Below are 13,138 nucleotides of genomic sequence, written 5' to 3'. Positions count from 1 at the left end.
ACAGGACCTTTCAACTTCAACATTAAAGGTTCAGAGGCCCAGGTATACATTTTGGATAGCAAAGGACCTTGGATTACAACCAAGAATTTATTAACCTGAAAAATTAGCATATTTCTGTCAGGGGGGAAAGATGGATTTTCAAAGAAATAGAAGACTTCCAAAATTTTCTGATAGAAAGACCAGAACTGAACAGAAAATTTGATCTTCAAATACAAGGGTCAAGAGATTCATGAAAAGATAAATGGAAAAAGGAAAAATAAATGCTATCCCCAAACATTAGATTGTATTCATACCTTCAAGAAAAGATAACACTTGGCAACTCTTAAAATTTGTATTTCTCTTGGATTGGTTAAAAGTTTGCATATAGTTGCATATAGTTGAAAGAATTGTATTTGCAGGATATGAACTTGGTTGGTTCTTGTCCTTCTTTATCAAAGAAGACTGAAATGACATCACTGTGACTGAGACAAAATGCAATATTTCTAACTGTGGATAATCAGACCAATAGGTATTCAGAATGTTCTACCACAGGTCAAGCACAAATGGTACAGGTAAAAAGCCTAGCATGTTTATTCTCACATTTCCTTTGAACTATTTAAATTCAGAACTCAACACATTCTCTGATGAGTACACCCTATGCTGTGCAGTCCTATGCAAGTGTCTCCCAGCCTTACAAACAGCTCTAAAATTCTTAAGAGAGACCTTTAGGGTGTCTCAGTGATTAAAGTACTTAGAGGTGCTATGCTGTGGCTTGCTTCCTTGGGGCCCACAGTGGTGACCTCCTTCCTGAAGGGGAGCTGAGAATAAGGAGTCAAGCCACTACTGCCTTATACCTTCAGCTCAATTTTATTACTGCTTAGCTCTTACATATATACTGTTAGGTCTTCCAGGGTAGAACAAAGAATAATGAGGTAATGGTGGGTGTACACAAGTGGGCTGTATGTGTAGCGTCTTGCATTACAAGAGAAGGGGGTATGTTAGGGGGGAGGTGGTAAAACACAGCTGTGTCTAGTGCCCTTGGTCTGTGGGGCAGAATGTCCAGCTCCCAAGCCGGCTCACCTTATCTCTCAGGACAGCATGCCAGCTCCTGAGACTGTCCAAGTGACGGTTTACTTGGGAATGATTTGTGTCATGGCTATTAGAATAGACTGTGTACCCACAGTGCTATACATAATTAAAACAACAAAACTACTTTACTAGAAAGCTTAGTTAAGGAAGCTTATAGTTCCATAGGAGCACAGGGTGGGAGTATACTTAGAAGGGTTGTACATAAGGAGATTAAGAAGTGATCTTGTCTTAATTTATGTATGAGTGCCAAAAGTGCCAAAGGGAAAGAAGAGAGAGTATACCTTGTACTTTGGTTGGGGAGGGTTATAGGGCTATGAATGTAGGACTATAGAGAAGGAGGGAGAAATTTTATTCAGGGACTGAACATGAAAACATCGTGAAGAGATTTGGCTTTGTTTGACACTGGCTACAACTGGAGGGAGTGGGCTTAGAAGGGGGATATAAATCATTCATGAAATGATTTGACTTTGCCTGATGCTTTCACTTATGTGGATTGTGTGTCCATGGAGGGTACTTGAAAAGTGAATGAGGTATAAAATGATTATAAATTGATGTGATTTATGACTCTTGAGAAGTGTATTTCTAATGACTGAGAAGAGGGGATGGTACTTGGTGACTATGAGGCAAAGCGGCCTATCAATCAATCAATCAACCTTTGAAAATAGTTCTCTCAGGAACAGATAAAAGGAGTATATTTTGACAATGAGTTGGAAGTACAAGATAGGGTTAAAACAAGAAAAACATGAAAAGGTCTATACTAGGAGAAGGCTATGCATTAGTGTATAAATAACACAAGGTGAAGAGGCCTAAAGACCTATTATAGTAGAGGGAAACAAGGAAGAGTGAGAACACTGAATAAATCTACTCAATAAATTTGTCCCAGATAGGGAATAGCATACATTTTCAATTGGATATTAAAAATCTATCCTGTCCTACATAGAAGTTGGGGGGGGGGGGAGGAAAAGAAAGAGGAAGAAGTAACTGATAAAAGGGAAGACTAAGGTAAAAGTGAAAGTAAAATTAACTTCAAAATTTAAAAGAAAATTTAAAGGGGGAAAGAAGAAAACCATTGATGAGGAGATACAAGAGTAAATGAAAGAGAAAATTCTAAATGGGGAAAGACAATATAGAATAATATTCGGAATTAGTAATCTTAACTGTAAATGTGAATGGGATAAAATCTCCCATAAAATGGAAGCAGATAACAGAATTGATTAATACCAGAATTCTAAAATACAATGTTTGCAAGAAACACATTTGATGCAGAGAGACAAAAAGGGTAAGTTTAAAGTCTAGAGACAAATATACTTCAGCAGAAAAAGAAATTCAGAGGTAGTGGTACTAATCTCAGACAAAGCTAAAACAAAAATGCATCTCATTAAAAGGAATAAGAAAGTAAACTACATCTTCTTAAAAGCCACATTAGACAATGAAACTATATCATTATTAAACATGTATGTACCATGTGGGATAGAATCAAAATTTTTAGAGAAGAAGAATGAATTATAAGGAAACGTAGATAACAAAACTTTAATAATGGGGGACCTCAATCTACCTCTCCCAGAACTAGATAAATATAATCACAAAATAAACAAGAAATAAGTTTAGAAGGCAAATAAAATCTTGATTTGATAAAATTTGACCATGTATTGAAGTATAATATCAATGTTTATGAAATTCCTGTATAGAAAGGGGTCCCTGACATCCTTCTGGGCCCTGAGAAATTACTTAGAAATATGACTTTGGCTAGGTGTCTTTATGTCTGAAGATAGTCCAATAGGACCCAAGGGGTCATGGATATACCATAAAGTTGTCTAAAGATTTACAAAGCACCCTTATTAGCCTAATTGTCTTTCTGTATTTGTTAAATTCCAGGACTGCCTCCCCCTTCTCCAGATGTGGCTGGAACCATAAGATAATAAATTTCTGACTCCCTCCATCTCAGACAATCATTACACAAATACACTGACTCCTTCTCAGCTGTATCTATACTGAGCCATATGTTTACATGTTTGTATTAGTATAACAAGATAATATCTCTACCTGCTGACTTTGTTTCTGTATCTTGCTTATTCACTGTGCCCCGTCCCTCAAAACACTATAAAAACCCTATCCTTTGAAGACTCAGGTACTGTCTGATCTGAGTACTCAATCCCCAGATAGTCCCCAGGAATAAAGATCTCCAACCTTATCACACTCTGGTTTCTGTCTCACTCTTTGGGTACAACAGTATTATGGCATAGAAACTGTACAATGAAATGCATAAAGGCAGAAATAATAAATGCATGCTTTTCAGATTCTGATTCAATAAAAATTACATATAATAAAGGACCATGTGAAGGTAAACCAAAAGTTAATTATAAACTAAATAACTTGATTTTGGAGAATGGATGAATCAAACAACAAATCAGAGAAATAATCAACCATTTCATTCAAGAAAATAAATGAGACATCATACTAAAATTTATGTGGTCAGTCAAAGTAGTTTTTAGCAGAAATTTGACATCTCTAAATGTTTATATGAATAAAATAGAGATAGAGTATATCAATGAATTGGATATGCAACTAAAAAGTTATAAAAAGAACAAATCAAAGCTCCTCAATTAATTGTCAAATTAGAAATTATGTAAATCAAAGGAGAGATTAATAAAATTAAAAACAAGAAAACCATTGATCTAATAAGTAAAACTAAGAATTAATCTTATTTAAAAAATTAATTTTAAAAAATAAATTAGAAAAACCTTTGATTAATCTGATTTAAAAAAAGAATACCAAATCACCAATATCAAAAAAAAGAAAAGGATGAACTCATTCTTTTTTTTAAGGTTTTTGCAAGGCAATGTGGTTAAGTGGCTTGCTCAAGGCCACACAGCTAGGTAATTATTAAGTGTCTGAGACCAGATTTGAACCCAGGTATTCCTGAGTCCAGGGCCGGTGCTTTATCCACTGCTCCACCTAGCCACCCCTAAACTCATTCTTAATTAGGAGGAAATTAAAGAGATTATTTGGAGATAATTTGGCCAAATGTATGCCAATATATCTGACAACCTAAGTGAAATCTATGGATATCTATAAAATTACAAACCATCCAGATTAATAGAAGAGGAAATAAAATACTTAAATAACTGTATTTCAGGAAAAAAAGAAATTGAAGAAATCATTAATAAACTACCTAAGAAAAAGCTTCCAGGTTCAGATGAATTTACAAGTGAATTCTGCCAAACATTTAAGGAAAACTTAATTCTAATTCTTCATGAACTATTTTTAAAAGTAGGAGAGGAGGGAGTTATTCCAAATGCTTTTTATGACACCAATATGGTATTAATGCCTAAAGCAAGAAGAGTCAAAACAGAGAAAGAAAATTACAGATCAGTCTTAATAATCATTGATGCAAAAATTTTAAATGAAATTTTAGCAAAGAGATTACAACAACTTGTTGCTAGAATAATACTCCATGAACAGGTAGGATTTATACCAAGTAGGCAGGGATAGTTCAATATTACAAAAACACTCAACATAATTGAACATATCAGTAACAAAACCAACAGAAATCATAAGATCATCTGAATAGCTGCTTAAAAAGCCTTTGACAAAATACAATATCCATGCCTATTAAAAATATTAGAGAGAGGAGTAAATGTATTTTTCTTAAAATAATAAGCATTATCTATCTAAAATCATCAACAGGGGTGGCTAAGATTGGGGGACAGTGGATAGAGCACCGGCCCTGGAGTTAGGAGTACCTGAGTTCAAATTTGGCCTCAAACATTTAATAATTATCTAGCTGTGTGGCCTTGGGCAATCCACTTAGCCCCACTGCCTTGCAAAAAAAAAAAAACCTAAAAGAAAATCATCAACAAATATTATTTTTAATGTAATTTGTGGTTTACACTAGAAGCATTTCCAATCATTTCCAGGGTGAAACAAAGATGCCCATTATCACAATTACTATTCAATATAGTATTAAAAATGTAAGCTTCGACAACAAGAGAAGAAAAAGAAATTGAAAGAATTAGAATTGGGAATAATGAAGCAAAACTTAACCTCCATGTTGTTGATATAATGGTTAAATGGAAAACTAGAAAATCATCTAAAAGTCTACTTGAAGCAATTAACAAATTCAGCTTTATGTACAACAAAACCCAAGGACAAGAGAAATTCATTTTAAAGAAACTACAGGCAACATAAAATACATGAGAATTTCCTTCCCAAGGCAAACTCAGAAACTGTATGAATACAATTACCAAACACGTTTCACATAAATAAAGTCAGACTAAACAATTGGGAAAATGTTAATTGCTCATGGGTAATTAGAGCTAATACAATAAAAATGACAATTCCACCCAAATTACATTACTTATTCAGTGTCCTACCAATCATGTTACAGAGGGAGAAAAATAGTAATAATATTCATCTGGAACAATAAAACATCAAAACTATCAAAGCAACTAATGGAAAAAAATGTAAAGGAGAATAACCTAGATGTACATGATCTAAAACTATAAAATAAAGTAGCAGTCATCAAAATTATCTGATATTGGTTAAGAAACAGTAGTGGACTAATGAATTAGGATAGCTATAAATGAAAGAGTAGTAAATGACTTTAGTAATCTATTGTTTGATAAACCCAAGATATTCCTTCTAAGATAAGAATTCACTATTTGACAAAAAAATTGGAAAAACTTGACAATAGTATGGCAAAAATTAGGCATGGAACCGTATCTCACATCTATGCCAAAATAAGATCAAAATGGGCCACAAAGGGGCATACCATAAGAAATTATTAGATTCAGATTAGATTGAGAAATATCAGATTATTTATCAGTCTGTTGGATCTACAGAAAAGGGAGACATGTATGACCAATTAAGAAATATAATACATTATAAATTGCAAAATGGATAATTTTGACCATATTAAATTAAAAATCTTTGCATTAATAAAATCAATGCAGCCAAGATTAGAAGGAAAACAGAAAGCTGGTGAAAAGCTTTCATAGTTAGTGGTTCTGAGAAAGGTCTCATTTCTAAAGTATATAGAGAATTTAATCATAAGGCTACAAGTGATTCCTCAATTGATAAATAGTCAAAGTATATGAATAGGCAGTTTTCAAATAAAGCAATTAAAGCTATACATATAAAATCATATGAAAAAATGCTCCAAACCATTATTGAGTAGAGAAATGAAAATTAAAACAATTATGAGCACCTCATAGTTATCAGATTGGCTAAGATGAGAAAAGGGGAAAATGCCCAGTACTGGAAGAGGTTGAGGGAGAATTGGAACATTAATGTATTGTTGGTGGAGTTATGAACCAATACAACCATTCTGGAGAGCAATATGGAACTATGTCCAAATAGTAATAACCCAGAAATATCAATACTTGGTCTATATCTAAAAGAAATCATAAAAACATAGTAAAAGTCCCACATGTTCCAAAATATTTGTAGTATCATTTTTTTTGTAGTGGCAAAGGATTAGAAATTGAGGAGATATACATCAATTGGAAAATGGCTGAACAGATTATGGCTTATGAATGTTATGGAATATTGTTGTTCTATAAGAAATCATGAATGGGGGTGGTTAGGTGGCACAGTGAATAGAGCACCTGGAGTCAGGAGTACCTGAGTTCAAATCTAGCCTCAGACACTTAATAATTCCCAACTGTGTGGCCTTGGGCAAGCTGTTTAACACCATTGCCTTGCAAAAACTGAAAAAAATTCATGAATGGTTGGACCCTAGAACAGCATGGAAAGACTTGCATGACCTTAGGCTGAGCAAATGGAGTGGAAACAAGAGAACCTTATACACATTAACAACATTGTGCTCAACTATGATGAATGCAGTTACTCTTAGCAGTTCAGAGAGCAAGGACAACCTGGGAGACCTGTTATAGACAACACCAGCACATCTATAAAAACAACAACAGAAAACCATAGAATCTGAATGAATACTTTGTTCCCTTTTCAAAATTTTCTCTTATGTTTTTCCTTCCTATTCCATGGTTTTCTTTATTTTTCCATTGTCCTAACTTCTCACACACAAAATAATTATTATGTAAACATATTAAACATATACATGTAGAACTTTCATTAGGCAGTCTGACACTGAGGGGATGGGAATGGGAGGGGAGAATGGAAGAAAATCATGCAATTTATAAATATGTAAGTGTATGAATGTTGAAAATCTTTTATAACATGTAATTGGAAAAAATAAAATATCATCCAAACCCCCCCACCAGAACATCATGCAGAAATTCATGGACAAGCATTACAATGGAAGATGTAGATGCAGGTTATACTTATATGGATAAAATCATAAATGCATTGAACTGTCAAAGTTCATTTCATCTGGTCTTATGGAAAAAGATCCTTGACTGTCTCATGTACTTTTTTATAACTTCCTTGAATTCTTTATTTCTCAAACTGTAGATGATGGGGTTGAAAAATGGACACAACACTGTGAATGCCAAGGCAATGGTTATGTCCCAGCTTAAGGAATGAGTGTCAGAGAAACGGAGATAGGTGAGTCCCACTGTACTAAAGAATAGTGAAACAACCATCAGGTGGGAGGCACAAGTTGAGAAGGCTTTACGGCGACCTTCAGCTGAACGGATGCGCAGAACCACTACTACAATGCCAGCATAAGAGAGGAGGATGAGGAATATGTCTCCAATTATTTCCACAGCATGGACCACATCAACCACCTGGATCATGACAATGGACCGGGTGTCTGTGCAGGCCAGACGGAGGAGTGGGAGGAAGTCACAGAAAACATGTTCTAGTTGATTAGAGCCACAGAATGGCAGAGTGGAAATCCATACAACCTCAGGAAGGGGTGTGACAAAGCCACAGACACAGCAGATCAAGGTCAACTGGACACATAGTCTGGAAGTCATGATGGTTGGATAATGAAGGGGTTTGCAGATTGCCAAATACCGATCAAAAGCCATAGCTCCCAAAAGGCACATTTCACTGATGCCTGTGGAGTGGAAGAAATACAATTGTATCATACAGACTTGTAAAGAAATGTTCTTCTTTTCATTTAGAAGTTTTGACAGCATGAGTGGGATACAGGTTGTAGTAAAACACATCTCCAGGAAAGAGAGAGTACTGATAAAGAAATACATAGGAGTGTGAAGGTGAGTATTCAATTGGACAACTATGATGATGATCAGATTCCCAATAAGGATGAAGGTATAGATGAAGAGCAGTGGAACAAAGCATGTGACAGCATCTCCCCAGTCCTTAGGGAATGCAGAGAAGATAAACTCTTGGGTGGTGGTCCAATTGTTGATCTCCATCTATAGGAAGAGCAAAACACAATGGATTCTCACAATATACAGGGCTCAGTCAGTCAATGATCTTTGTGAAATGCATTATAAACTAATCCAGTGGATTCGTAGTTCCAGGTATGATAACATTCTTTTCCTGTATGTAGAGTGATACAAATAAAGATAAAATTCAACCCTCATTTCTAGAAAGCTCATAGAGGGATATATCTAACACATAAGCATTTATAAACTGCAAAATTCTATGGAAAATAATACAAATGAAAACTAAAATGAAGAAAATTAACAAGGAACATTTTTAAAAAATATATTCATAAATTTTTAGAGGATAGTGAATGGATTAGTTCCCTCTTAGCCATTACTTATGCTCTCCATTCATTTTCTTCTCCACTATTGTTCCCAACTTTCTTTGGCTAAGGAGGAGAGTACTAGGAAAAGAGGACTAAATTTACAATCAAGATGTAGATTTGAATCCCAACATTTCTTAACTATTTAAATATGGAAGAGTTGTTCAAGCACTCTGAAGCTCAGTTTTCTGATTTGTAAAATGGGGACATGAGATGCAAATTAAAACAACTATGAGGTATCATCTCACACCTATCAGATTGGCCAAGATGAGGAAAAAGGGAAAATGATCAATGTTGGAGAAGTTGTGGAAGGACTGGTACATTAATGCATTGCTGCTGGAGTTGTGAATAGATCCAACAATTCTGGATAGCAATATGGAGCTATTCCCAAAGAGCAATAAAAATGTTCATTCCCTTTGATCCACCAATTCCAATTCTTGGTCTCTAGGCAGAAGAAACTGTAAAAAAAATAGGAAAAGTCCCACATGTTCTAAAATATTCATAGCAGCCCTTTTTGTAATAGCAAAGAACTGGAAAATGAGGGGATGCACAAGAATTGGGGAATGGCTAAACAAGTTATATTACATGACTACTATGGAATATCATTGTTCTATAAGAAACCATAAATGGTCGGACTCTAGAGAAGCATTCAATAAGTTACAGGATCTGATGCTGAATGAAGGGAGCAGAACTAAGAGAACAATGTACACATTAACAACAACATTGTGAGATGATTAACCTTGATTGAAGCAGCTCTTCTCAGCAGCTCAGAGAACTAAGAAAACCATATGAGACAGGCTATGGACAGTGTTATCCCCAATCAGAGGAAGAAAAATAAAACAAAACAAAAAATAGCCCTTTAGAATCTGATAAACTCTTTATTAAAATTATCTCTTATGTTTCTCTTTCCCTTAATCCTAATTCCTCATATCAAAAATGACTAATCTGTAAAGGATGTTTATCAAAAATATGTATATACAATGCTAACTTGACTGCTGCTGAGGGGAGTGGGGTGGGAAGGAAGGGTGGAAGGAAATTTTGTAACTTAAAAGTATATCAGTGTATATGGATAAAAAATAAAAATAAATTTAATGAAAGAAAATGGGGGCATTTATGAAATGATGATGTTGTATGGATAGAGGACTAGTCTTGAAATAAAGTGGATTCTGGTTCAAGTACTCCCTTTGATGCACAATACCTATGTTGTCTTGGATAAATCACTTCCCTTCTGGATGCTTTCAGGGAACTCTCTAATACTGTAAGTTATAGAAGAATTGCTTATCTGCTTTAGTGTTACTTCCACCAATGAATCAGATACACACCAACTCTTAGCTGATGATTGGTCTCCTGATCTACTGTGAGACTAAAGTCCATTAATATCTCTTATCTATTACATATCTTTCTCCCTGTGGCCATTTTATCTTTCTTTTCCTTTCAAAAGATCACCTCTCATCTGTGTCCTTGCTTCCTCAGTCTCTCCAACTTTTTTCCAATATATTTTTCCATCAATGATTCCAGACCTCATTGGTATTTTTAACCTCTCCCTTTCCAGGGGCTTCTCACTGGCTTCAGACATACATAAAATCTCCCCATTTTTTCCCTTCTTAACCATCATCAACTACCTTTCAAATTTCAAAGATTCTATAAGGCATGTTTCATGCCTCTGCTTCCTTATAATTCACTCTCTCTCCAACCTTGTTGAGTCTAAATTTTGATCCCTCCATTTGTACTGAGTGGGTTCATCAAAGTCAAAAATTACCTCTAATTGGCTCTCTTTAAAGTCTTATTTATCTGACTTCCCTGTAGCTTTGATTCTGTTTCTTAGTGACATCTTCCTTCACAAAATCAGAGGCCATCTAACTGAATTCATTATTTTATAGAAGATAAAACTGAGGTTCAGGGAGTGTATATGACTTGTCCAAGTCACAGAAGTAGCAAGTGTCAAAGCTGAGATTTTAATTCAGGTCCTCTGACTTCTAAGACAGTACTCTTTCAAGTTATTCTAATCTCTTTAGCCTAGAGAACTTCATATAATTAATTTCTACTATCTGAAATGTTTTAGCATGTCTTCTAAGTCAAATTCTGACTTCTTTCTAATTATATTCAAAACGCATTTTCCTTGAGAAAACTTCTGACATTAACCCCAATTTCTCTAATCAGAACATTTGTATCCACTCAAATCATAAGTATATTTTAAATTATGATTTTCATCTGTTTCCGTATTTCTCTATAATTATTCAGTTCTTGTGCATACTGATGAATTGGAATTACTTCATATATATTTGATATAATTCTAGCATATTTGGAATTACCCCTATGTTCTTATTGTAGGACTTGACTCAAGGATCATATGGTAGACAGAGAGACCAGAGCTAAAGATAGCCCCTCAGTCCCTTAGAAAGATGCTGTAGAGTGAAAAGGCGGGAAATAAAAAACTATTCCTGGTGATTCACACAAGAACACTTTCATTTCTGCTTCTCATGATCAATAGCTATAATTCCAATTCTATCTCATGTTTGAGATCTGTTCAGTACCTGGTCCATGGATAGGAACTCCAGTCTAAACTACTTACAGTGAATTATTTCTGATTATATAACCCATATTCTACTTGAACCCTGCCCATGTAACCCACAATTTGTATTTCTTAAGTTCTATGAGGTGGAAACCAATAATTTTCCCTCTAGCAATAGTCTTTGGGTGACCAATGTGACTTAATTTTCTTGGACTTCAGTTTTCTCATCTGTAATATGAAAATGATAGATCACATGATACCTAATCTTTGAGTATCTTGAAATATCTAGACTTCTAATATATAATAAAAATTAGTTGAAGTGAAATGAATTTTTATCATCCCTGTCTTTCCCTCTGACACACAATCATAGTTTAAAGCCTTTATCAACTCTGGTATTTCTCCCAACAGTTCTTCTGCCCAGATTTTTGTTCTCAGAATTTACTGCCTACCCTAAAGGCATTTTGACACACTGGACCTAGATTTTGTTCAGGAAAGTAAGCCTTATCCAAACACTCTCCTATACTTCAAGGTAAAGCACTCATCTTTACATTGCCCTACTGACCTTGTTGCAGAAGATACAGGGCTGAAGGAAACCTAGTAATAGATACTTTCTTGTTCACACCTTCATGCCTCATATTTATGCTCTCTCAAATTCTAGGATGAATCTCCCTTCTTTCTTTCATAATATTTTTACTTTTAATTAACATCAAAATTATCTTTCTTCACTGCCACACAGGGAAACACAAACATTCCTTTTGGTTCTCAGGAGGGACATCATGAAAACAAAGATTGTCTCTCTTGGGAATTTTGCACATATAATTCACGATCAGGAAGAAAATGATCCCTTCCATGATGGAACTAATTAGGAAAAGTTTCCACCTAGTAAATAGGAGAATCTAAGTCCCAGACCCTAAGACCCAGACCTATGTTCTTCCTTGCTAAGATTCTTAGCAATCCTGCAATAATCACCAGTTTTCTTGGAGATAAGCCATGGTGATTCATTGGCATTGAGAAAATCTAATGAAATAAATTTGTCTAACATTCTTGGAGACTCTGAAAAATGAGGAAAAGATCATTAAATAAAAATGTAGAAATTTGATCTAGTGCTTGGTAAAAACAAGGCACTAAGTGGGTTGCAAGGAACAAAAAAGAATGACCAAAGCCAAAATGTGCTTTTAAACTAAGAAATAAGAAACTGCTTCCTCTGCTTTGAATTCCCTCCCTCTTCCTCATCACTGGTTGAATTCTTTTTTAATCTATAAACATTTTTCTAGTGCAAGTTCAGTGGGCTAATAATAAATATAAATTAAGTGATGTGCCTTAGAAGAGGACAGTTCCTGAATGTAGACTTGAGAAAGGGAGTGAATAGTTGTTAACAACTTTTCCTCTAATATCTCACATAGATCTTCAATTTGTACATTTATCATATAATATTGTATATTAGACTTTCCTATGTTTGAGTAATTTATTTTCAAGCAATTAGATACTTCTAGATGACTGGACACTGTACTTATAGTCAGGGAGATTTGACTTACTTATTGACTCTATGGCCCAAGTCAAATCACTTTAATCTCACCTAATCTCAAATCTCATCATCTGTAAAATGGGTCTAAATATAGCTGCTTCTTCTGCTTGCAGCTTTTGTGGAGACCAAAAGTGTGTATGTAAATTGTGTTTTAAAACTTAAAGTACTATACTTGTTATGCCTGTACATAGTAACATATATAAATACATGTGTATAGATACATGGTATCCATGTGTGTCTTGATGTATGGGTATTAGTATGCTCATGGTTGCTTTCTTTCATTCTCAAAGATGACCATTATGACATCACTATGTCAGGGTTATGATACAGTGTGGTCAACATGATTGATCAGAATAATACAATCTCAGAAGACAAGGCAAGAATAGTCTTCATGAAA

At 34.7% G+C, this 13,138-nt stretch overlaps 1 protein-coding gene across 1 annotated transcript; it reads right to left on the bottom strand.

Annotated features, from left to right (window-relative positions):
* Positions 1-7,412: 7,412 nt before the first annotated feature.
* Positions 7,413-8,369, bottom strand: LOC141511242 (olfactory receptor 6K2-like). The gene has a single exon (XM_074220480.1). It carries the CDS (start codon positions 8,367-8,369, stop codon positions 7,413-7,415), a length of 957 nt encoding a protein of 318 aa, XP_074076581.1.
* Between the last annotated feature and the right edge of the window lie 4,769 nt (positions 8,370-13,138).

Source organism: Macrotis lagotis, chromosome 2 (assembly GCF_037893015.1).
Source record: "Macrotis lagotis isolate mMagLag1 chromosome 2, bilby.v1.9.chrom.fasta, whole genome shotgun sequence".
In the NCBI taxonomy this organism is placed as follows: domain Eukaryota; kingdom Metazoa; phylum Chordata; class Mammalia; order Peramelemorphia; family Peramelidae; genus Macrotis; species Macrotis lagotis.
This window is presented reverse-complemented; position numbering and strand designations above follow the sequence as displayed.

Coding starts and splice junctions, on each gene's coding strand:
- LOC141511242 (XM_074220480.1), bottom strand. CDS start 8,369: ATGGAGATCAACAATTGGACCACCACCCAAGAGTTTATCTTCTCTGCA.